The sequence below is a fragment of the Thunnus maccoyii genome, chromosome 18 (genome assembly GCF_910596095.1).
Source record: "Thunnus maccoyii chromosome 18, fThuMac1.1, whole genome shotgun sequence".
Taxonomy (NCBI): Eukaryota; Metazoa; Chordata; class Actinopteri; order Scombriformes; family Scombridae; genus Thunnus; species Thunnus maccoyii.
Window position 1 is genome coordinate 19,726,943 of NC_056550.1, and position 27,581 is coordinate 19,754,523.

Consider the following 27,581-nt stretch of genomic DNA (forward strand, 5'->3'; position numbering starts at 1 on the left):
CTTCACCGATGTTCAGCCAAATATGGCCATAGGAAGAGCAGGGATACTTCACTGACCTCGATTATTGTCGGATATATCGTAGACCGAGAGTTTGACCGAGCGACCCAAAAAGGTGCAGGAGCTAAAAACAAGGAATTTTATAAGGAAAATCTTAGTTTTGACGTATAGAGGTAGGAGCTGTGCGGACAACTGGTTGTTAAAGCCATGTTTTTATAAGTAGTTGTATTGTGTGTAGCCTGGTTGTTGCTGTTTTTGCATTTGTGATCAACCTATTTGTACAGCAAGTCTGTATGTGCTGTTCAAATGTCCTGATTATCATTGTCTTGTATCATAACGTGACATGCATGCTAAGTAGTGGCCATGTAAATGTACAGTATGACAATTTTTGCTCCATGTTACATTTATCGTGTCCCCATTATTATTACTGAGATGAACAACAGCAAACAAAATCCATTTTACTTACTTACTTACTTACTTAATGATGTATAAGTAGTTGGATGTTTGGGGGAAGTTTTGGGACATTTTGGGATATGGTTTGTGATTATTATTTTGCTTTTTGGAGGGAAGCAGTTAATCAAATAGCTAATTAAACAGAATTTGTTATAGAGCACACATTTTCCATTATTCCCATAACCTGAAATATCATCAACTGGCCAAAAGAAGATAAGAGAAGTAATGGTTTCAGTTTTTTTATGCTCATATTTTAAGTGTCTTGTTGACATATGCCCCCTACTAAGTCCTACAAGAATTAAATGAACAAAATAACCATCTTAAATTATGTGCAAAACTTACAACCTCAATTTTAAATACGCTATATACCTAGTCATTTTATTTTTTATTTTGATTTCTATCAGAAAAGTAACACTAAGGATATTCATATTACATATTTGGGTTGCTCGGTACCTGGGATAATTACTTCCGACCAAAAGCACTCGAATGGAACAAGATGTAGGAGTTTACAGAGTGCACTTGAAGGCATCATTTGACTGTTGCTGAGGGATGCCGCCGAGAAAAATCTTCTCGCTGAAAGAGGTAACAGGTTCAGCTGTCAGTCAGGCTGGGTTTCATGTACTTTTACTTTGTTCTGCCTAATTAGCTCATCCGGTGCTTTAAAAATGTCGTTAACATTACTTCAATGGACTAAATCCTGTATGTCAGTGGACTAAGCAGGAGACCAGTAAACCAGGTATCAGTGTAGTCTATCCTCAACAAGCAAACAAACACTAATGTGTCAATATGTAAGGGGAACATTTAGTGTTGGCCAATGAAATAACACCTCCTTATAATATTTCATTATTCTTATGAGCCATGAATGAAAGCACGAGTCAACACTGACCTCTCTTTTACTGTGATTGTTAGTGTTTAAATGATTTATTCATTATACAACACATTATTTGAAACGATAGCCTAATACCTCTGGATATTTCCATTAAAAAAGACAGATCATCATTAAAGGGACAAGAGTTACCGCCCCAAGAGCCTGTTGTTCACTGTATATGTCCACCATGAGCTACTACAGGTATGTTGAGAACTAAACATGTAATGGTAACCATATTAAACCATTGGACATATTCAATATCCTATTTGAACCACAATTTCCTGTTGATTAATAGAAGATCAAGCGTGGGATTAACATTTGAATAATGGAACAAAAAATGTAATTTCCTTGATGATTCTTGTGCTAAATTGACTCTTGGCTTTGACACCTGTTTTGACAATATGCTCTGTACCGATGCTTCATTGAATTAAGCTCCTAATATTTACAGCCCATGCAAATACGGTTGAGCAGATGATAAACAGCACTGTGGAGCCCTCTCGTATTATAGGACACATCAGGCATTTTCCTCACTCGTCTGTTTGCACATTAGGACACATGAACGGAGGGGCATGTGCACAAATGCTTTAAATAGGCACAGGAACATTAATTATATGCTCGCAGGGGAGAGGTGCCTCTCTCTAAGCATAGAAATTATTTCACACATGGCTATTATAACAGAAGCTGCAGACGGGCACCGTAGTGCAGGACTGACAATCCGAGAATGGAACCCTTCATCACCGTCAACAAAGTCAAAGCTTATCAGCATCCTGCGATTAGAGAGTGTTCCTTATCACTGTTTACCTGCAATAATCTACATGAGGGGCAATTGTGAAGCATTCATTTTACAATGCGAAACAATTCAAATCAATTACGGAGAGTGAAATGTGTTTATAACTCCAAGGTAACGTAAAATCAAATCTTATCTGTTGTGTGAAAACAATGCGACGTTGTGTTGCAAATCTCTGCTGCAAATGCCTGATTTTTTTAAAAAAAAAGAAAAGTTTAGGAGCCTTTTTGGAGCTACTTCACATTCCTGCTAAGGTCAAAACAATACAACACTTCAGTTGTACATGGGGTAAACACTTAAAAGAACATAATAGCTGTAGTTCAGTATTCAAAATGCATCCGACATCCACTGTTTTTCAACACAAAGCCTTAATACTTGATCCTTAACAGGGTCATGATTGGATAATTGCTCATGTTAAGGGCCTGAGTTGTTTGGTGTTTTCTCACCAACGCATGTTAAGAGAGGAAATTTTCTCTTTTGACTGATCCTGAGTGCCTCCTGAGCTGTGAATGAAAAAAATAAAACAAACAAAAAAACCCCACACATAACAGTCTGACAGCGAGTTATCAGCTTTCTCTAATTCACTAATGGTGCCAAAAAGAAAAGGGTAGACTTCCCTGTAAATTTTGATATGCTTTGACATCATGTTAAAATCTCAGATAAACCGGAGCAGAAGGCTTTTCCTGCGTTGAGTGATAAGACACATGTGACCCTTTGCCTTGTTTCCATGGACACATCATTAGAGAACTTCCCCAGCTGGCTCCAACTGCTCCAAGTGTCTACGGCGAATAACAAGAGACCAACCCAAGACCAAAACAAAACTGACTTTTAATTCCACATTTACATTTTTTTTTTTAAATAAAATTTAAAAAAAATAGTTTATTTTTTTGTATTTTCGATCATTTCCTTTATTGGTTTGTCTCAATTATTTTATCCAATCCGATGAATATTGTGAAATCACCAATCAATGTCAAGTCACTACATTTAACTGCTCAAAATCATACCGAAGACTTTCAGTCAGAGACGTGCTGTATTAACGTCTTACTGTTGCAACCTTTAGAGATAGAAGTTATTGATTTCTTCTCTCATGTGTACAATATATACAGTAAGATGATTGACCTCAGTATATTTCCATGAGAAGAGAGGTATATCACATGTTAACACTTTTTCGTTCACATATCTTCAATAAGTAGAAGTTTAGCAGACAGAAAAAGGCTTTAAAAAGTATGAAATGCATGCACAGCCACCCAGTGGTGAGTAGTGAGTATGTAGCCTCGGTCGGTGTTTTCACATCATCAGTAAAGCTTTTAACGAGGTGCAACACACAAGTCTGGATGTGTTTTACAAGCAAACCACATTAACTCCTGTGATATCATTACATTTTTTCAAATCAATGCTTAAAACGGAAACACAACGTGAGCGACCCTGTCCCATCTGAGCTTCCTTGGACTGTGTCACATACATATAACAGCAGCTCATCTGCAGCCTGATGATGGACATCACAGCACTCGTCAACACAAAATAATTGTCACTTAATGTTCTTATCCGCAAAAACTTATCTGTGTAGTTATTGATAAGTCCGACAGCACTTTTTCTCCTGCACACTTCTTTTCACTTGAGTAATTACATGCTGATTCAAGGGAGAACCATCACATTATAGGCGTATTTACAGTATGTTGCATTGATTATGCCTTTGATATTAGAGAAGGTTAAACTTTGGCTTCCAAGGAATTACAAGAGATGACAAAACCCATATGTAGAAGTGCATACAGGTACAGTAGGAATATAGCATTACTTTAGGCAGTTTCAACATACAACAACCATTAGTCACCTCACATGATATTCTAACACTACAGCATCAATATGACGTCCTACGCTAAGCAGCATAAAAAACTACACAACGTTTTTTAACACTGGCATCATTAAATTTCCCATTTTCTCCTCCCACTAACCTGACAAAAGAAACTTGTTATATCATCTGTCCAGATGGATGATTCGTGATTAAAATACTCACAGTGTTATTGCTCTTTCAAACTCAATTTCACTTTATTTAATCATACCTGCCTGGCCACTGAAGCAACAATATTCTTACCATTTTGTTTCAGGCTAAGATCTTTAATGACATGGATATACAAAGTGTATCTCTATTCAGACACATACAAATACACTCATACCATACACACACATTATTATAGCATGACTGTACTATACCCACACACATGCAAACATACACACACCACCTGATAACATTACTGTATTAAGGAAATCAAATAATTAGACATATTCGCATACACGTGTGGGCACATTGTCTCCCTTTCTGTCTCTTGTTCTCTTCCCGTGCTCTTTGTGCCTCCCTCAGGTAGAGGAGGGAACTGACCAGAAGCAGTGATATGATGACTTTAATCTTACTTTTTTCTTATTTTTGTTTTGTTTTAATACATTATGTCTTTATTATCGTGGTGATCCTTGATTACACATCTGATCTTTTGTAAATTTCACCTTCTAGTACGTTATCACCTCCCTTAAAACATAAATTCCTTTTAAAAAAAACATCATTAAGAAGTGAATCCTCCACAGTTTCAGTCAGTAGGAGGTTCAGCTGTAAAAAAAAAAAAAGCAGAATCAAGGTTGATATAGATGCTGTATCACAATATGAACCCTTCAAGTCAAAAGCAGAAACAAATCTTTAAAAAGTAGGTGTTGAGCTGGCATAATTGGTGGTCTTCAAAACAGGTTGAAATGGGAGAAATGCTAATGATTAGGAGAGTCAGACTAATGCTTATACACTCGTTTAACATTCAGGGAACAGCTCACACCACACAGAGTGCATCTTACAAAAGTATTGAAAGCATAATGAATCTAATTTTAGAATTATTCAATGGATAAGTAATGCAAAAGCCAAAAACTCTGGGTATTTGTGATGCCAACCTCAGCTCTACATCTGCTGCTGAAATTAAGAAAATATATCTGAGTCTATATATGCATGGAGAATAATGTATGCAATGTTATAGTCCTACTCATGAAATAAACCCTGTGGATACGTTTAGTCATGATTCTGGTTAAAAATGTGTGGCATACTTGCTTCCTTAATGTGATGCAGAGAACATTTGATAATTTATCAATATATAGAATTAAATTATTGCCAATTACAATTGTTGGCTGGTTCTAAACTCACCGACGGCTTCAGTAGGTACACCTGTGCAATCTAAAGCAATCCAATACAATAGCTCTGCCATGAAATATACATTTGTGAAGCTTATACATTTCCAGTTTTTGTTGACATTGTCAGAAAGTTGATAATTCTACCCTATGTTTATTATTGACGTCGTAATGGGTGGTGGTGGTGGTGGTGTACTGCAGTGCTTTATATTGAATGGTGTTCCTAATATTTTGTCCCCCTCATGTATGTTAATGGAGTGGACAAAATATTAGGAACACTTTTGTGGGCGGTGAGTGTATGTTGTGAACTACTCAAAAGAAACAGGGTTGGCGGATAAACTTTTATTTTACAACCAGGCTGCTGCTGTAACTCCGGTCCGGCAGGTGGCGGTAATGCGCCTGTAAACTGGCTCAGCAGCTGCCAACACAAACAACACGAAGAAGAAGAAGTAGAAGGATTCTGCTATTTGGTAGCTTAGCCCGAATGTGCCTCCAAATATGTGAGAAATGTGAGGTTAACCACATTTCTGACACACTCTCTGCTTTGAACGCTATTAGCTGCATACCATGGCGGACTGTCACTTTCTGTTGGAGTTGGACATCTCGGCTGAACTGGACTGTCGCGGTTTCTGTGGCTCTTGTTGTTATTGTAGCTAGCGTTAGCATTAGCTAAATCAGCCAACACTGCTGTTTTCGTTCTCAGAAGAGCCGATGTTGATTCACTGCTGCGGGACAGTAAACCGCAAAAGCAAGGCAACTCCGGAGCAAGTTGCAGACAGAAACAACTGACATTAGCAATGTTGATTTAGGCAAGGTTATAACTTAGTTAATTAGTGAAATTAAACATCTAAGTTAACGCTATTACCGCTGCATACTGTAGGGAGAGCCACCTCAGTTAAAATGTTATTAGTTATCAGAAGGTTAGCTAACTCACCTATCGCTGCCAGCAGCAAGAGTTTGCTGTCTACATGTTTTGAGATGGAGCAGCAGATTGCAAGCCGCTGAGGTGTTTCTGGCTCTGCACTACACATCTGTCTGAGTTTGGACGCCTGTGAAAAGGGAAATCATGTCTTGCAAAGCCGCAACCAAGGACAAGAAGTCGAGCTTCAGCAAGAAGCTGTTCAGGCGAGGCTCTGTGCGCTCTGTGGGCAGTTTCATGAGCAGAGTCCTGAGGACACTATCAGCGTTATCCCACTTTGGATCTGAAGTGCAAACCGAGGATGACAAAGATGATGGAGGATTTTCCACGTTTAAATCTGGAAACAAGGATGTGCCCATGGATGATGGGGACCTCGGGGGATTCCTGTCCGGAGAGAGGATTCCTGGAGTGTCCGGTCTGAAAAACCACGGGAACACCTGCTTCATGAATGCAATCCTGCAGTGCCTCAGTAACACTGAACTCTTTGCTGAGTACCTCGTTTTGGAGCACTATAAGGATGATGAGCTGAATGAGGACAAACCAAAGACAAATGGTGTACATCTGCAGAAGAAGGGTCCCCTGGCCAAAGGAGAGGTTACAGAGCAACTGTCAGGACTTGTGCGGGCTTTATGGACATTTGAGTATACCCCTCAACATAGCAGGGACTTTAAGGTAAGAGTGGCATGGATGATGCGAGGCGAGATAGTGTCAGAAGTGGACTGACACTGTGCTTTTATAATCAGTGTTTATCAAGGAAAAATCTAAATGGCAACATACAGTAGACATGTAGAAAAGGATTTATTTTTTGTTATGTTGGTGCTTCTTCAGATAAGCCATTATGATAAACATCTAGTAGATATTTAAAGTACCTTTTAAGTTTTGTGTTTTGTTATTGGTTCTGATTTTAGAAACATAAGTGTGCATGTAAGAAGGTATAAGAAGTTAAAAAATGATCTTACCATACTGCCACACAAATGAAGTTAAAGATCTGCAGTTGCACACATTGTAACTTTTTGGTCATGCATATTTTTTTGCAGAACGCTGTGTCAAAAAATGCCACTCAGTTTAAAGGGAATGCTCAACATGATGCTCAAGAGTTTCTTCTGTGGCTGCTGGACAGAGTGCACGAGGACCTCAACACAGTCCCCAACAGCAGGCCTGCTATAAAGGTGAATTTAACACACTTACTGGTGCTGTAATGGACATTTTCTGGTGTTTTTATTGAAAGATGCTCAGTGTATGTGGCTCACCAGTAGAGACCTGGATTATAAATGTATAAAAGACAATTTAAATCACATTATCAGTATAAAAATCTAAATGGGATATTTCCCCTGTATTGCTCAGCTGTGCAGTTGGTGGGATCTGGAAAACTGAAGTGCTTAAATTATTCTGGTCACTCTTAGTGTATCTTACCAACAGACTGCATTCAGGGTCTAGCTAAGCCAGACTTGCCTTGTCTTGCTTCTGTTTGATCCTCATGAATTAGTCAATAATAACAGAGTATAAGGAGGCCGTATGGCTTTCAAAGTAGCTTATGCATCCTGATAGACCGGCATTATTTATGACTTATTAATCTGACTAATAAAACTTGCATGTGTTTGTTCAGCCACCTATTGAGGAAGACGATCAAAGCCTTGAGGGGCCGTCTCCTCCTCTCTCAGCTGGGTCGTTTGTACAAGAACTGTTTCAGGCTCAGTACAGGTAAGCTTTACATCTAATAAAAACTTCTGTGTTCTGTTAGTATTGTCACATTATGTATCTGGTACATTGAGAGGTTTATTTTTTTTATTTTATTGTCCCAACAGGTCTTCTCTCACCTGCCCACATTGCCAAAAGCAGAGCAATACATTTGATCCCTTCCTCTGCATCTCCTTACCCATCCCACTACCACACACACGGTGAGTAATAGCCTTAAACTTATACTTTATGTTGCTCTTATAAGTATAATAAATGTAAATCATAGCTTTAAAGCAGGAAAAACACCGCCAGCATAGTAAACTGTGTTACCTTTTTTTTTTTTGCCAGGCCCCTGTATGTGACAGTGGTCTACCAGGGGAAGTACTCTCACTGTATGAGGATTGGAGTTGCGGTGCCCCTCAACAGCACTGTCTATCGCCTCAGAGATGCTGTGTCACGTGAGACCAAGATCCCAATAGACCAGGTGCTATTTCTGTCTCTTACCAGCTCAGGGTCTGCCACAGTGAGACTGTATTACAGTCACACAATGTTAGCTCAACACTCTTTAAGCCAGTTCTACCTCTGAGCAGTAGTTTGTTATACGCCCAGTTTTTTTAATAGTGCGAATGTGATACGTAGTTAAGAGAGTAACACATTTATAAACACATTTGTCCTCAGGGCTGCAACAGCTGGGTGCCAACGTTAATGAACAATGACATGATGAAAATGCCACGAGAGTACATGTAAATGACAGTTAAGGGGGGGCATAAGGAGGGATGTTGTGATGTTTGTGTTGTTTTTGGAATAAAACTGTAGAAACACTTGAATAAATTAGACACTATTAGCGATACACGTTGTTAAATTTCCTTTCTTATTCCCTGTTTCAGTTTGTTTTGACTGAAATGTACTATGACGGCTTTCATCGATCATTTTGCGACGACGACGACGATCTTGACATCATTCAAGAGAGCGATTCCATCTTTGCCTTCGAGACACCAGAGACGTTTAAACTGGAAAACATACGCACAAAAAGAGGTAACTCATATTTAATATTTCTTGGAATATTATACAAAGGAAATAATACAAAGGAAACTATCAAAACCTGTCTTTCTACCTTTCGCAGGAAGTCTTCTGGCAAACCTAAATCATAACAACTTGAAATATGGGACAGAAATCAGCAGGACTCCATCTTTCATGCAGGGGGCCATGACTCCTGTTACTGCATCACCCAATAAAAACCTGGGACCAGAGAAAATGATCCTTTTGGTGTGTAACAGAGCTTGTTCCGGCCACCAAGGAAAGAGGTACAGCAACTTCAAATATTTTCCATCCTTAGATGCCACCATGTCTTCTGTCTTTCTTATGACTGTATAACCTTTTTTTTCCATGTTCATGTCAATAAGAAATATTAGAATGCCATTGCAACACAGTATTATTACATTATTATAATATTATTCATGTAGTTCAAACCCTACTCAGCTAACGGTGCCTATGTTGTTTTAGGTTCGGTCTTCCTTTTGTACTGTACATGGAGCGCACTGTGACCTGGGATGCTCTGCAGAAAGAGATCCTGGAGAAAATGCGTCATCTTTTGAGACCCGGGGTTTACATTCAGGTAGGAAGATTTCAAACGTGAAATGATCTAAATTATTTCTAGTGATATTACATAGCGACAGGAATTCCTTTCATTGTTCGGATTATGTTAGTAAATAGAAAATATCGACTGCGGTGTGTTTTATGTCACTGCGTCTCTGGGTGCAGGTGGGACCTTTCAGTCTCCGAGTGGTCGGCGTCGTTGGTATCACCTACCTCCTTCCTCAAGACGAGCGACCACTGTGTCACCCGACTGTGGAAAGGTCAGCGCTGCTATTTTACATATCTGTTAACTGGCTGACTGACTTAAAATGTCATTTTGTGAGTTTTTTTTGGCATCTTACTGTTGCATAAAAATACTGTATTACTTTACTGGAGCCCATTTGAATCTGCATATTGATACTGAATCAGATCCTTTCAGCTTTGGATGAGATTTTACTTTGTTTCCATCTTTTTTTTTTTTTTTACCTCTTCCTGTGAAGCAAGTACAGGCAGAGTCAAATGTTTCATCCACTGTGTTGCAGGCAAGGAAATACAGTCCTTACTAGGATTGAAATTGAAAGATATTTGAAACCAAATCATGGAATCAGATAGTTTGTAGTAGAGTAACACGGTCATTTTAGCAAAACTATACATCTGTTTTAAGAGGGTGAATTTTTTATGCCTAGTTAAGTCTTTTAAAAAGTGTTTTCTGGCACCTTTCAAGCCTTAATGTCAGGGACATTGTCACTGTTTGCATACGTGCACGCAAACGTTGAGACAGGCATGACGTTGGTTAATAGGGGTGAGGTCAAGATTGTATCGCTCCTCTCGTTAAATCTTATTTTTACAAACATGCCCCATCACTTCTGTTCCTTCTCAGGCCTGGTTAGCTGACGTGCCCTGACATGATTTTGACTGTTTGTTAAAATGCCAGTTTATCAAGTTTGGGTTGTAGCCTGCATGACTTCATAATAATAAAACAAGCCACAACAGTGTTGCTCAATAAAGACGCATGAATCAAAGAGAAATCACAGTTGTTTTTGTCACTGCTGTGATTGATAAATGGGTCCTTAGAGAGCTGAATGTCTTTAAATATACACTTGTTTATCATGTACACAGTTCTATAACCTTAACAAAAGAGCAGAAATATGTCTCAACTTGTAACTTACGTCTGTTTTTCAAGAATAACCGAATTATTTCTTCTTTTTTTTTCTTGTATTGGATAAACACGTCCTAAACTTTGTCTTAAATTGCACATAATTGCACATGTAGCACACAGCTTTACCCAGCACTGACTTCTCACACTTGCCTGCAATTACATAACTTAAGGGGTATAATCTAATTTAAATTTAACCTGCTTAAATATGTCATGTGTTTTCTACTCTTTCTATTTTCACCGTAGAGCGTACAAGTCCTGTGGACAGGGGGGGCCACCACATGTGAAGATTGTGGTCGAGTGGGACAAAGAGACCAAGGACTAGTGAGTGAAAAAGATTAATATTTACTGGGGTTCTCTGCTCCGTCCATTTTTGTTTTGCCTTTGCTTTGTACAGACTAAACAAATTCCACCTTTTGACATTTGTTTGCAGTAATCTTTATTGGGAACAATATATTGAATTTCAAAAAGCTGGACTGTTTGTTGCAAAACTGTTAGTCTGGGAGACCAAATGACATTTGATTAAACAATGGAACTGGTTCAACCACTGATTTTAATAACTCGTCAGTTGCTTTGTAGATATGGCATTTAATGTGTAATTTTCTAGAATTTTAATTGAAAGCCATTTATTTACTAAGGCTAATAAGATTTGTCTTGTAAGCAATTATGTAGAAAGCACAATTGATGACTTTTGAATGCTAAAATTTATGAAAAAATATGCCTCAACATTGCAGCTGTGTGTGTGTGTGTCAGCCACGAGAGAGACGAGAAGTTAGAACAAACGTTATCACGCACTGAATCAAAGTATCGGTGGGCCCTGATAGGACGGCCAAAAACCTTACCGAGGTTTGACCCTTCATTGCTAAATCCTCGTTTTCACAACCTGACATTCCTGCTTGCCAGTCACTAAAATAAACTCACTCAAGCATCACCACACCTTCATCTGTCAGTTAAGGACACAATTTTGCAGGTGAAGGTGTGGTAACGTCTGAGAGTAATTGAAGGTGACAGTCGTTAAACCGCGCAGGACTTCTGAAAAGACTAACTGTCAAGTTCAGCAGCACTTCAGTCTTAAACTGAGCTATTATACAAGACTCACCCTCTCTCGAGGCCCTTCAGTGTAGATCCCTCCCAACATTTTTCTCTAACTGCTATTCTTCACACTATTTGCTTTTGAAAAATAAACTTACTGAATCTACTAACAGATGTGCTTAATTTGAAACAGTTGTGTTTTTTAAACCAAGTAAACACCAGAGTCTGTGGGTCCAACTACACAATCAACAAAACGTCTGCTCAGTCGCCTCACTTAAGCTAATTACTGTCGTGTGGTGAAGACACATACACACCCGTTGGTAGTCAAATAGAAGTCACATCTTGATCAGAAGTCATGTGTTGATGACAAGTTTACTTTTTAATCAATTTTCCAAGTCGGCTCCAAAGTATATGCAGGAAATTCCTTACAAACCTGTAAACGTTTGTTTAAGTTTGTGAAGCTGCTCTCAACCTTTTTCTGTGTTTTAATACATAGACAATAGATCATAAGACCAACTGGTATTCTGTGTTAAACAACCACATCAACCTCTGACATTTCAGTGAGCTTAATTAAATATTTTAGTTCGATATAGAAAAACAATTTCACCAAAATCTCAAAGCAGATCCTATGATCCTCACATGACGACGTCGGCGAATGAATGGACGACTGTGCTTTATTTTCCCCCCACAGTTTGTTTGGACACACCGAGGAAGAGTACATCCCTGACGCCGAGAGTGTTTATCTGCACAGGGAACAGCATCATCAGCCGCAGGCCTGCACCCTCGCTCAGTGCTTTCAGCTCTACACGAAGGAGGAGCAGGTAACGGCGCACATACATAAACACACAGTCGATTACTGCTCTGTCAGTAGTTTGACATTAGCAAATAAATAGATTTGCCTTGGCACATGTCAGTGATAAGTATATTTTGAAATATAGCCTCACATTTGTCTCCTCCCCACGGGTTTATTATTCTTGATCTGAAGTTTGAAAAGCCTTTCACTCACTGTGGTTTTGCTGGGTATTTGACTCCTAATGCTATGTTTGGAATAAACTAGAAATTCTAAGCAAAGACCTACATATACATTGTGGTTTGACTTGCCTGCGACTGCTCTAAGAGGAGAATAGAGAGGAAAAACTCAGGGCCTCATCCTGTGTGAGGCCTATTTTATAAGCAGTGTGGTCGGAGCTTGTCCTTGATGGGCGCTGTTTTGTGCTCTGTGTGTGTGTGTGTGTGTGTTTCAGCTGGCCCCAGACGATGCCTGGCGCTGTCCCCACTGCAAGCAGCTGCAGCAGGGCCGCATTAAGCTCAGCCTGTGGACGCTGCCGGATGTGCTCATACTGCATCTCAAGAGGTTCAGACAGGTATTTCAGCTAATCTCAACACAGATCAGTAGAAATCACTGTTCAAATACTCTCTGATTGTCAAGAGCGAGAAGGACTTGCTCTCCTTAATCTGTGTTTATTGGATTTGAAGTAAATGTTGGAATTCTGAAGTTTAGAGCCGGGTATCACATCTCAGTGCTTTTTTTGGCACGCTGATGGGATGAACTGATTAGATTTTGGTGGTCAAAGGTCACTGTGACCTCTAAAAACACATTTTTGGACATAACTCAAGAATTCATAAGCTAATTATGACAAAGCTTCACACAAATGTCTAATAGGATAAAATGTGATGACATTTTATATCCAAAAGGACAAAGATCAACTTTACTGTTTTGCAAAAAAATCTTTTCTGGCCATTATTTAACGCCATAACTCAGAAACAGAAGGGGAGATTGTGACCATATTTCACATTTGGTCGGATACTGAATTGGTTACACTAATGTGATTGTGTAAATCTTCTGTGCTGCCGGGTTGAAGATGTGTGTGAACCATCTGTGTTTTAGAATTTGAAGCTTCTGTGCAGCAACATCCATATCTGAAGCTTTGTGTGCTGTCGTGGCTACAACTTTGTGTTCTATCAGAATCATCTTTATTGGCCAAACATGTGAACACATAAAAGGAAAATACACATAATAACTTTTATTAAATTCCTTCAGAGGCTTCACTACAAATATTATGAGTCCGGACAGACTTGGATGCAACTTAACTGGTTGGCAGAGACATACAACCGCACAGCGATATTTCTAGTTTAAGATAAAATGCAGAAATTCCCTTGTTCCAGCTTCATAAATGTGAATATTTTCTGGTTTCTTTTATCCTTTTATGATAGTAAGCTGAATATCTTTGGGTTGTGGACTGTTGGTCGGGACAAAACAAGACATTTGAGGTTGCATCTTGGGCTTTGGGAAACAGCGATCAACATTTTTAACCATTTATTTATTAGTCGGTAATGAAAATAATCATTAGTTGCAGCCCTAGATGAGACATTTCCTGATTTACAATCAAAATTTGGTCAGTTTATTTTAGCAAAGTTCTTCATTTGTTTATATGTTTACTTCTCAAAGTACTTAAAGGTAATGAAAAGTTGTTTATCTGTACTGATCATGTTTGCACTAATATTGAAAAAACTTCAAGCCCCACTTGATGTGTTTATTAATTTCATTTTATTTTCTGATGCTTACATCATTTATAGGTTAGGCAAAATGTATTTTAATCTCCAATAAACTGAAAAAGGAAAAATGTATCACTGCTGCAACCACTAAGTGAGCTGCAGTTATCCCTCAGTTGCTAATCTGTATGTCGTTCCCTCTCTCTCAGGAGGGGGATCGGAGGGTGAAGATGCAGAACATGGTGAAGTTCCCGCTGATGGGCATGGACATGGCACCTCATGTGGTTAAAAGAAGCCAGAGCAGCTGGAGTTTACCTTCCCATTGGTCACCATGGAGACGACCGTACGGCCTGGGAAGAAACCCTGATGACTACCTGTATGACCTCTACGCTGTGTGCAACCATCACGGGAATATGCACGGAGGCCACTACACAGGTAACACATGTAGCAGTTAATATAAAGGCTGTATGTGAAAATGATCAGGATGTAGGAGAATTAGACTGTGTAGTCATGTGTTCGTCATCCATTTTCAACTCATTCCTCCCTTTGCTTTTTGCTCACAGCTTACTGTAAGAACTCCATTGATGGTCAGTGGTACTGCTTTGATGACAGTGAGGTTTCACCAGTAGCTGATGATGACGTATGTCAGCAGACGGCCTATATACTGTTTTACCAGCGCAGGACTGCTATTCCCTCCTGGTCAGCCAACAGCTCTGTTGCAGGTCAGTGTTAATCTCCCATTGTGTGTCTGATACCTGATGTATTTAGAAATGTAAATCATATTTTGAGGAAGGTAGAGTTTTATTGCAGTGTTTACATTAACATTATCATGTATTTGTAGTAACTGTTACATCCAGACTGGTTGCAGTGACACACACATCTGGTTGCAGCATCCAAAAGTCTCCGCTCCCTTCTAGTCTGATTTATTTTTATTTTTAATCAGGCAATTTGAGAATATCCATTTATTTATTCATAATAAATGAACCCGTGTACACAATTAATTGGCGCCTAGATCTCTGGAGCCAGAAGCATTTCAGAATCTCCTTTCCCTGCGGACATAAACTCACACTACAGATATCAATTACACCAAAATAAGCCCACCCGCCTACTCAAAACGTCTTCCCCGAGAGTGTAATTCCACTGATGTGAATTTTATCATTTTTATCTATGTCGGAATGCAACCTGAAATTGGTCCAGAAAAAAACCTTCAACCCTCAAGGGGAAGCCTCAAATTTACTAACCGACCACAGAGACCAGCTTTTAATTTAACCTTTTTCAGATAACACATCGAGTTAAACCATTTTTAACTCACTCGATTTCTCTCTTTTTTTTCTGCATATTTAGATATTAGATGTTCACAGCCAATTTGCAGAAGATACACACAGTTTCTGTATGATCTCATCAAACACAGACATGGCAAGGCAAAAGAAATAAATTTGCACTAATGATGACAGGGTGAGGAAATTTTCCCACTGGTTAATAAACTCGTTAATAAACCGGTGTTACCAGTTACACCGGACATTTTACAAGATAAGATAAGATATTTGTCGATGACGCTCAGTATCTTTAGAGCTGTTACTTTGATCTTTAACATTAAATCTTTAGTTTAGATCTTCTCCTTACTGTGACGGCAGCCTTCAGCAACTGACTCAGACCTTTTTTGGGGTTTTCTTATCGTATTATTTGAATAAAAAAACTGCTTCATTGTGGCTTTCAAAGTTTGTAGAAACTGGAATTTTTATTGTCTTTAACACAGGTTCCACCAGTTCGTCCCTGTGTGACCACTGGATCAACAGGTTGCCTGGTAGTAGGCCTGCTAGCTTGGCCTCTGGAGCCTCATCCAGACGCACTTCTCTGGCTTCACTGGCTGAGTCAGTAGAGTTTCCTGGAGAACGTAGTGAAGATGATGGTGAGACGATGCTCATATTTATATGCTTTTAATTAATACAGTTTTACCAGCTTGTAATTCTTTGTTGTGATGCCTTTATGTACATTTTTATTATATACAGCAAGTCTTCTGACTCATTTTTTAAATTTCAGGTCAAAGATATTGCTTTTTTTTTGATTATTCATTCACAAGATGAAACTAGACCTTTTTTTAGGTGACCAAAACCAATAAAAATACAACATACACATATCAGATGATCTATCTATAGACCTAAATGACAAAATGAAAACAGACTAAATGGCTTCAAAGAGACAGCTTTGCTTTCCACCTTAAGATTAGCAACACAAACCTTTGTACCAAGAGTGTAATAGTTAAAACTTAGTGTAATAGTTCAAATGCCAATCTGTAACCTCACACATGGGGTGAATACAAAGTGAGTCAGACGTTGGCTTGGGCTGCTGTTTGTGGTTAATATAAATGTAGGATCTCTGTTACTCTCCAGAGTGCAGGATCAGCAGCCTTTCTAATAATGTGGCCAGCTAAACTAGTACTTCACTCTGGTTTCCACAGATCTGACTATGGATAATGCTTCCAAATTATGTGTAATGTATTTTAATATATTTCCTGTTTTTCAGTACTTACGTGTTTCAGTGCTCAGATCATTAAATTGTGGCATCAGTTCTCATTATAATAGTAAAGTTGTAGGCAGGTTGTAGTAGGTTTACACAACTTACATAAATGTACAGGGTGGTGGTCAGTTCATCATCAATTTAGTTAGATGACAACCTAAAAATAACAAGATTAATTAACTGTATGGGATTTTCAGTGTGAAAATAGCACCTCTTTAAAGGTTAATGTTTTATTTTTTATGTTTTAAAACAAGTGCTTACATGTTTTATGATTTTAGCAGAGGTGGGCTTTATTTCAGGCAGAGGTTCCCCTCAGTTATAAAAAAAAAAATTGTGTGAAACCCTGACGATGTTCATGTCACTATAGAGGTGCATCAGTGAAAGAGTAAATTAATTAAAACTATTCATATAGCTCCAGGTACTTCATAAATACAATGTTAACCCATAGGCCAAAATGGTGAGTAGAAGGAAATTAAATAGGCAGAAATTATGCAGGCAAAGCTGTGACTAATTCATTTAATACAACATTTAAATATTGATGCCTGTATAAAAACAAAATGTGATTGGGTCATCATAATTAAAATTAAAATAATACTGTATAATCTGCAAAACTTAATTTATGGAAGAAGAATGAAAAGCAGTATGACGGTTTGTCCTGTTTTGTGCCTTTTGTTATGCCAGACTGTATGAGTTTATTTTATTAGTTGCATATGGAAGCTGAGTTCAGGGTCTTCAGCACTTCCCGAACAAGAATTAAATCTCTTCCTGAAATGTTTCCTTGTTTTAAGGAGGATTCTCTGTCCGCCCTTTTGTGAGGAGCATTCAGCGTCAGAGCTTGTCCTCCAGGTCATCCATCGCTAGCCCTTTAGCCTTCAGCGACAGCGGGATAAAGCCCTCTTGGTCTCTGTCTGCGAAGCTGCACATGAGATCCAACTCACCCTCACGTTTCTCCCTCGACTCTCGATGTTCACCTCCTCTGGAGAGGATAGGTGAGGCCTGTGATGACAAAGTCTCCACGTCCTGTTTTGGCAGCTACAGTAGACATGAGCGCTACTTTGGCAGCAGGACTCCCTCGTCTATGACGGAGAGCAACTTCAGTGACCAGGACAACAATAAAAGGTTCCTAGACATGATATACTGTAGGGCTCCCACTCCAGTGGAAAAGAAGACCACCAAAAATGAGCCAACTGAAAACAACAACCAGATTACAGCTATAGACCAAAACATTCTCCCCACCCAAGCTACTCCCTCCAAAGAACAGAAACGCAAAAGCAGTATCGTAGGGTTTGCCTCAAAGGCGGAAAGCACAGGCTCCACAAAGACATCCAAAGTGGAGCAAGAGAAAACCTCCAAGAAACGTTTGTGCTCAACCCTTAAGACTTCCACTTCTGAGACGTCTTCCAGTACACCTGTGAAAGGCAAAAAGGTGAGCAATACTAAAGAGAAGAGTGTCAGTGCCAAGAAAAGCACTTCCACACCCAGTGGGACTCCCTCCAAAACAAAGGAGTCGACTCAACTTCTAGAGGCAACACCACAACATAAGCCATGTGTGCGCTCCACACCTCAGTCCTCAGCTTCTCCTTCTCCAACTGCAAAGAAGAGCTCCAGCGTCACTGAGAAAATCTCCACGAGCAGTCGGAAAAGACTGGTAGAAAGGAGCTACAGCAGAGATTCTATGCACACTAGCCCTCTGGTCGACAATCTCAGAGGAAGCTCTGTAGCCCGCTCTACCCCGTCTAAGACTGGAGAAAGCAACCGGCCTGAAAGGAGATCTGTGAGGAGCTCCAGCAGCAGCTCTTCTGTCACGAGCTTGCGCTCACCCAGCGTATCCACTAGAGACCTGCAACGTAGCAGCAAATCCGAGGAAAAAGGGTTGTCTTTCTTTAAGAGTGCCCTTCGACAAAGGGAAAGCCGCCGGTCGGCTGATTTAGGAAAAAGCACCTTGCTTGCCAAAAAGGCCTCAGAGAGGACATGCAAGCAGAACGGACAAGCCAAGGACATCAGTGGTGATAACGGAAAGAAAGGAGACGCTGTGTCATCACAGACATCTTTAGAGACTCATGGAGGTGAGACAAAGACCGAGACAAAGGAGTCTTCCAAGCCCTCCAGCTCTCTCAGTCGCACTCTGTTACATGTAGGCAAGTCCAAGTCTTCCACTTCTGAAGTAAGTCTTAAGTCTCCCTCAAACGGGAAGAAGCCTCTAGAAAGGATGGCATCTTCCCGAAAGCTGTCATCAAGCATGCAATCTCCTGCACGTACAACACAGAGGCCTCAATGATATATCCATAGTAGTTATATTACATAATGCAGCTATTTTCTTTGTGCCTAAGTTTCAGTGAGCACTAGATGTATTTGTACAGGGACACATTTTTTGATGTTGTGGTAGCACACTGGCAACAGATGCGTACGGTGCCTTTTGAGGTTTGAATATAGGCAACCAGCTTTGATTATTTTTAGCTGTACAGGATAAAAAGCAAAGATCTGTTTGTCATTTGGATATTTTGGGTGCCAAACAATTTGCCGCCTGGAATGCTGCTAATTTCATATCGTCCATGTATCATGTATTGTTACCAATTACAGCTTTGAGCATAAGCAAGTTTGGTACGAGTGAGAAAATTGAGTGCAGGGTAATAACTTGACACCTTAGCTGTTTTCTGGCATTGAGGATACATAAGTGTGGCACGTGTATTCAGTTCATCTGTACAGCATGACCTATGTAATCATCTGTACTGAGGTTTAAAGTCGCCCGTGGAATCTTGCAATCCAATTTTTGAGCCTTTGCATAGCTGCAAACATTACGAATATGAGTAGTTTGCTTGCTAAACATTTTTTAGACATTTTTTAAATACACGTTGCAAAAATTAAGTGGTAAGAAGTATTTTCAGTTTGCACCAAAAAGACTAGTAAATATTGTCTAGTAATGTTTTAAGCTAGATCCTGTTATAAAAGCTGGTTGTTGCTGTTTCAACCTCACTGCTATCGTTTAAGCATCTTAATCGGTAGAGAGTATGGCACCTTAACATAAGAAATAGTCTCTGGACAAATACTGAAACTCAGTTGATATGCTCACATGCACATATACTGTATACACACACAAAAGAGTTTCATTCCGAAATAATTGTGGCAAAGTGTTCATAGTAGTTTTCATAGATTGATTTGAGCTGATCAAATTGACCACTAATAAGTAAAAACCTTCAATCTGTTTTTCCATCTTTTCTCACACACCTAATGCATTGGTTAAAGGGGCCCATATGAGCGCGGAGGAACAGTCATTTGTAGATTAAATGTACTGATTTAGTTATTTCACATGCTTCATGTCTTGGTAGTATCTTGGATCATTAGGGAGATGAAAAGACAGATGAGGAGTTTACTTCTTGATTATGACCATTAAAAGAATAGAACTACAAAGGTGATGGCAGGCCCTTGACCAAAACAGAAAAAAGATTTGCAGTGAGAAAAAATTAGAATTGGTACACAAACTGAGACAAGTTTTCAGATCTTTTAAAACTTTATTTTTGTTTAAATACTAGTAGTTTTATGATAGAAATGTATTTTATTAAATGCTTATTGAAATTAAGTACTTTTTTCTTAAAAGGATGGTGCGTTTTGGAATGAAACCCTTTAAAATCAAAGTATATAAATATATACACGTATATATATAGATGTGTCTGTATCATAGACTGTATATAAAGATGGACGACATGAAACCTCCCCAAAAGTGGAGCCAAAACATCTCGATCGCCCCCTGGTGGCTGGCTGCAGTATAGGTCATAAGTCCCGCCCCCTCCATGTTAGCGGATGGGACCTAAGCCAAACGTTAAAAAATCAAAATTCATGTCAAATAAATTTTTCCCCAAAGATGGTTTCCATCATTTTAGGTAATTATTATCGTGCTGACATTTGTTCAAATGCTCATTTTTCTGATAAGTTTGTTTTAATTGGTTAAACAAGATGTTTTGGCTTCACTTTTGCATAGTGGCAGGAAGTAGAGACGCGTCATCCATCTTTATATACAGTCTTTGGTCTGTACAGAAAGTATATAGTATATACTCATATTTTCGTTTCCATGAGCAAGATGAAAATGATCTTAAGCGCCTTTCGATAAAGAGGCAAAGTCCCTCTCCTTCCACTGTCCCCCATGGGACCTTTTTTCAGAAAAAAATGTGTACAGTAGTCAAAGACAAGAGACGATTTTTTGATCCAGTTTGAATTGTGCCATGAATTACACATATGATGTTTGTCAATTTATATCACCACAAAAAGTTCTCTGTTTAAAAAAGTTATGTGTAAAAATAGTACCATTTAGTTTTGTGTGAAACCGCTCAGTGAACTACATCCCTCGTCTCGCACAATATACATCACCAACACCAACATGATGGAATAACTTTATTGTCATTGTGCAAACACAGTTAAATTCCAATTGCGTCAACCTCAAATGATGCATTAGTATTTAAGACTTCACACATACACATATCAACATGGCTGTCGCTTTGGCACTTTGGCATTTCACTTATTAAAAGCATTAAAAGAGGTGAAAATCACTACAAGTCTGGCCATGTTGAGAGCTGCAGCTAAGCGAAAGGACTACATCCTAGTACAAAACACACAGGCATCGTGTTAACGTTAGCTTGAGCGGCTCTGGGTAGCTTGTGGGGAGAGAAAGTTATGAAGTTACTTGCACAAATTTTGCATGTATCGTCTTTCTAATTAAATATTTTCACCATCTTATAGTTTAACAGTTTTATGACAAACTATGACTTTGTGGACTTGCAAAATGATCTTTTAAATTGACAAACATCTGATGTGTAATTCATGGCACAAACGGGATCAAAAAATGATTTGTCTCTCGCTGTTTGACCGTTACCATACGCATGTTTTCCAAAATAAGGTCGCATGGTGGTCTAGTGGGAGGGGAGGGACTTTGCCTCTCTATGCTGTACATGGAAACAAGTAATTGCCTTTGGCAACATAGTAGTCCACTACTGTATGCATCACTGAGTAGGAATGTTGTTCGCACTTTGTATAGATAAAGTATCGATAAAATAGTTTTCTTTTTCCCAGAACAGTGATATATACACACACACACACACTAACTTAACAATGTAATTATCTCATTTTTAATATGTTGTCTGTACATGATTTCAAGACATATCGTAAAGTAGTGTCAACAGGCCTTAGACTTGAAATGGTAAAAGGGTACATTCATCTCAATGTTTCAGGGGTCATTTGAAGAAATCACCCCTTTACTACACCTGGTGCTGTAACAAGCCACTGCTCTTCTGGCACTGATATTTCTTAAATGAGCATATTTTCACATGCTGATGTTCAGAACTGTGACCACACACTTCAGTGAACTAGAAACCTGTTGGCAGCGTTTATCATAACCTGTGGTACCTCATTGGAGAAGACAATACTTTGACATTTTTTCTCTTTATCAGACTGAAACAGAACATTGATATTGAGCCGTTTAATTGATCATAGAACTACATTAGGTTGAATTTTCTCAGCTATCAGACACTGCATGGCCTATTTGTTTTGCAGTAAAATGATAAAAGCATATTGTTACAGCTGCAGCTGCCACGATGCTTGCTGGCCACATTTTGAACAATCAGCTGTATCATTGTAGAAATACCCCACTTGCAATTGCAATATACATACATTAGATGCCAGCATAGTGTATGTTTTTAATGAATGAATGTGGTTATGCCATTAAAACTTAACCATTAGTCGGTAGTTTTTATTTTAAACATTAACATAATCTTTGAACTATACAATATTTCTCTGTGTAGCACCTACAAGGTTTACATTGGTTCTCAGATGGTTTTAAAGGAAAATACCACCCAATTTAAAGATTTAAGTATGTTATTTGATTGGCCTGTACAAGTTTAAACAAATCGACACACTTGATGTGCCTGGATTCAAATGGGTGCCATTGTTTTTGGTCAGAGAGGTTTGCTTTTGAAGTAACCAGTCCAAATCAAATTTTCTTAACGATCTTTTGCATATCATGATTGAAAAATAAACTGTAAGGCAACATAGCCATGTATCAACTTGAAAGCTACAGCTTGTTTTCTCACTAGACGTTATTATTTGTAAAAAGATTGTTCACCAGTTGCTCTATGGCATCACTATTTACCCAAATCCTACACAGGAATGTTTTACTTAAATTAACAGTAATCTGTTAAGAATACTAATTAGGCCATGGACACAAGAAAACACAAACCAAACATGAATTATCTTCATCTCCTGTGTAAGACCATAGAACAATAACATCCTTAAATTGTTTAAATGAGGTGGTTTTCCTGTAGCTGCTCTTTTCTATGTAACATTATAATCTATCAGGAACCTGTAATTGCAGCCATGTACACGGCACCTCGGAACAAAGCAGGACAATTTTATGTAATTGTGGCTTTCACCGTCTTGTTTGCCTGTTTTTAAAGTCTGTAATTAAGTTGTAATGGCCGGTGTGAATTTTAGAACTGCACCATGCCATTACACTCACTTGTTTGTCCATTTGTCCACTTGCGAGAAAAGCAGTTTATTGGATTAGTAATCCATTCATGTAGATATAACCCCGTACATTATGATCTTGATGCCACTTCACTTTTTTTTACATTTGATAGTTATTTATATTAACTTTGTTTTGGGAATGATACGGTGTGGGTCATTCTGTATATTTCTTATAATATATGATTTTTCATTCACCTCTAACAGCTGTGTTAGTAGCCACCACATTGCCCACTAAATAATAGCCCATGTTACAGTATCCTTTTCAACATGAGATAAGATGAGATGTGATGGTTCAGCAGCTCATTCAGTAGCAGCCAGGTGGTTTGTAGGGTTTTGCAGAGCTGCTGTAGAGCCCGATGTAAGATTTGAATGTCTGTAGTATCACTTGGATCCTGTATTATATGACAGGTAACTGCCGTCATTCAGTGACAAACATTAAACTTAGATTAAGTAGGATGTTTTGTTTTATTTTGCCTTGACCAACATACTAGTGGTAAAGCAATAATTTAATAATCTTATAGTTTGCTGTTTATCAATCAGGCTAAAGAGTCTGAAGTTTGAATAAGCAAAAAGTGTGACATGGCTGACCTCTGTGAGTTCAAAAGGCCATCGAAGACCAGTTGAGTGCTGTAGTCCATATGAGAAGTAGATCTAACTAATTAATCCATATGTTGAAACAAGATGTTGAAAATCAATGTAAATGTAAGAGAAAATGAATCCACATCTTAACATGATTGATTTTCCTCTCTAGCTTTCTTCACTGCAGTTATTGTCTTTTTTTTTTTCCTATTTGTTGTCAGTGTACAGAATTGAGAATGATTAAGGAATGCAGTATTGCATGGAAACGCTAATGCATGTATTTCATTAACTATGCAAGAATCTGCTGCTGTGTAAAGTAGAGAGCAGAGCATGGCTGGTATATTCCATAGCTTCATTTGCACACCATTCCAATATTTAGAAATTGTAAATTACAGAATATTTCATCTGTACAGAGAAAAAACTTAAACACACAAACACTTGCCTATGTTAAATACTATTTAATGCCATAATTGTTTTTACCATGTAATGTTCATGTTTTGTTTTTGTTTTTTTCTTCTGATTTTATTTTAACTCTGCTGATCTGTGCTCTCTGGGTGCTCCTGCCAAATTGGTGGGTTAGTCTTTTTTTCTTGACAAGATGTTAAAGATTTACTGTTGTACACCAGCAGAGACAACACTATGGATGCGATAATTTTACTAAATAGCATCATTTATGTATGTACGTATTGTGAAAAAGCCTTCTATTGATTCACTTCCAAGTGATAATAGTTTGTGACCCTTCTGTTAAAATGTTCTCAGTCGCATCAAAGATGTGGCCAATCCCTAAACTCATATAAATATATACATCAAAATGCAATAAAGTAAAATAACACATTTATAGTTTTATATTACAGTATGTAATGAACAGTGACATTAAAATGTAAATGTTCAGTTAATACTTTTTGTAGTATTTCTGCCACATCAATCATTTTAGTCATAATGTGATTTTATTAGTTTTTTGATTCAAAACAGACAGTTTATCAGTAAACAAGCAGCATCTTCCAAACATGCTTTAAAGCAGTGCGACTCTGTTCTGATGACTGTTGAAGTGGGTATAAAACATTATTCAGTCTAGTTGCGAAAATGCATTTAGGCTTCCTAGCAGAAGTTAATTAAGATTAGAGAATCCCGCATCAAGTTATTGTTGTGACACGGCTGTTTTGTTTTCGTAGTTGTTTAACCGAGTCACAAAAAGTTCTACTTTTGCAAGGTGAAACACATTAATTAATTCTATTATCTGCAACAACTTTTGTGTAGGAGTTTTACCACTAAATCAAAGTTAGCAAAAACCACTTAAACTGAAATAGCTAAATCCTACATTTGAGCCACAGCCTTAAGATTCTGCAGATGCTGTACAGCTGCATTGAATAATATTAAAGACTCAAAATAAGGAACTTAAATTGTTAGTTTTGAGTAAAACTGTTTTTGGTCAGATAGATGTGGCTTTTGAGGACATTTTTCAGATGTAAACCACCACAAACAAATGATATTTAAACTTTTCAGAAGCCTTAAGCAAAACAAATTGTATTGGATCGTTTGTATCTTTGTGATGATACAGAAACCAAGGGGCTGCGTAATGAATGAATGTCATTTCCAACCAACTGGAGTAGGAATCTAACTGTAATGGATGTTATTTTTAAGCTAACATTAAAAACACTACAGTGCTAAAGTGTCTGCCATTTGATCTTTTTGTGTTTTACTTATGTCTTTTTAAAAATGATCAGTCCTAAAGCATTTGTAAAATACAGTATGTTGCAATTGTTGAGAATTTTTTCACCTATTAAGGCTGTTTTACTGTATTCCTTATTGTACATGAGGTTGTTATTGACATCTGCATCGACTGTACTGGCCAACTCTTTTTTTAAAAAAAGAAAAATTACATTAGGGCCTCTCCTCCAGCATTTGCCTGTTGAGTTTCTCTTTTAAGTTTTTATATTTTTTAAGCGTTGAGAAAAGTGTTTTGACATTCAGTAATTTCAAGCAAGTACACTAGACTGTGTCAAAGTCTTCTATGTTAATTTATTTCTCTTTTGTTATCATGTATGCACTTTTTTTGTATTTCTCCAAAAGGACAAATGTGTATATACTTTGTTGTTTGTTGATTTACCCATGCAAGTATGCAAAATGAAAAATCTGATTAAAAATATTCAAAGAGTTACAGTGGTGTCTTGTTTTATAATGCCCCTGATGAGGGCAACAGGGTTCGTCTATGTAGAGTGAGGTTATTTTTATTCTTACACTAGAGGGAGCTTTTCTCTAACAAATGGGCCCTCAGCCTGCCTCTATACAACATGTAGCTCAACTCATTGATTCAGCATAAAAAATAATTGAACATTAAAGTTACAGAGATCTCTACATTACTGTTTCACAACTTCACATTGATTAATGTCAGAAAAGTCTGTGAACTTACCTTGAGCCAATAATGAGTGCAACCACTCAATAGTATATGTGCAAGGCTGTCCAACAGTCAGCCTTTACAAAAGCGTTTGTGTTCTTGCAGCTGTCACAAGTTTGAGACACAATTTGAAGCCCTTTTTAATTTTAATTTTTAAATGCCTCCCCACCCCCCCCTTATCAACTTTAGATCCAGCAAGGGTTGGGCAAGTGTGTGTGAGCACACAAATCTACTGCTCATTGTCTCACTGCTGCAGAGACTTTATTATCTGAGACCTCAAGGCTGTGCAATACATGAGCGGCTCTAAATTTCTGGACAGGATTATTATTTCAAGCCTTTGCTGGCCGCAGAATATGGAGGTGCAGGAGCTGAGATGTGCAGATGCATGTCTGAGCTCAGTTTTAACTCTTAAGAGGGGTGTCCACTTGTCGTTTAACACCTTTGACACTGTTTGGTTGAGAACTAAATATTAGATTAGTTTTGTTTTAATAAACAATAAGAATTTCAATTCATGTTCTTGGCTCAAGATCATTTTAAGTCAATACTTTGAAACAAATCAGATTTTAGGTTTCTTTCAACCAGGCAGGAAGTAAAGTGATGAGCTGCTGTCTGTAAACAGTATGCTCCTTCTGTATCTAACAGCTAGCTTTGAGCCATTATTGTTTCATTTGTTGTTAATTCTTCCATTTATTGATTTGATCTTTATGCTCATTATGCAAAAAATGATCACTAGTGATCAGGGCCACCAGTAATGTCTTTAAGTTTCTTTTGAAGCTGCAATCAGTTAAGTAAAAATAGCAATACTACAATGTGAAAATACTCCATTACAAGTTAAAGTCTTTCCAAATTTTACTTAAGTGAAAGTATTAGCAGCGTAAATCATGTAAAGTACAGCTACTATTCTGTGTATAATGGCATGTGGTATGTCGTATATGAAGTATATGACATACTCATGTAAAGTACATCAAAATTGTACAGTACTTGAGTAAATGTACTTGTGCTTGTACTCTATTGATTACTCAACTAATCATTCCTGTACTACATGATGAATTCCATAAAAAATGCTTCTAGATGCCAGTATAACATCTTCAACCAATATAGCACAAACAGCTGCCATGCTTTTACATTTTGTTTATATCCTTCTGGGTTTACACTAACTTTTGTAACTATATAACCAGATCTCTTGTTGAAGATATTTGGTGTCCATAAGAAGCGAGGGCTGAATGTTGTATCATCTGTCGTCATATCACACCACTTTGATGATTTTGATCATTTTAAATCAGCTCTTAAGCCACAGTTGTCTCTGTGCAAAGTGTGAAGTAGTTTGCCCCCCCCCTCTCTCTACGCCTAGTTAGTTGGCATCATATCAGATTGTGCCATAAAACAGTTGACTCTTGGCTGAGATCCAGCGCATGAATCATTTGAAATTTCCTGGTAAGCAGAGGATGCCATTTACTCTTATTC

General features: G+C 38.1%; 1 protein-coding gene across 1 annotated transcript; it reads left to right on the plus strand.

Annotated features, from left to right (window-relative positions):
• The first annotated feature begins 5,593 nt into the window (after positions 1-5,593).
• On the plus strand, positions 5,594-25,880 carry usp31 (ubiquitin specific peptidase 31). The gene is made up of 16 exons (XM_042392882.1): positions 5,594-6,855; positions 7,221-7,352; positions 7,790-7,884; positions 7,989-8,081; positions 8,209-8,344; positions 8,748-8,895; positions 8,984-9,164; positions 9,364-9,475; positions 9,622-9,716; positions 10,838-10,915; positions 12,315-12,444; positions 12,868-12,987; positions 14,326-14,551; positions 14,680-14,838; positions 15,873-16,025; positions 17,422-25,880. Exons 1-16 carry the CDS (start codon positions 6,331-6,333, stop codon positions 18,909-18,911), a joined length of 3,873 nt encoding a protein of 1,290 aa, XP_042248816.1. The 5' UTR covers positions 5,594-6,330; the 3' UTR covers positions 18,912-25,880.
• Positions 25,881-27,581: the final 1,701 nt, after the last annotated feature.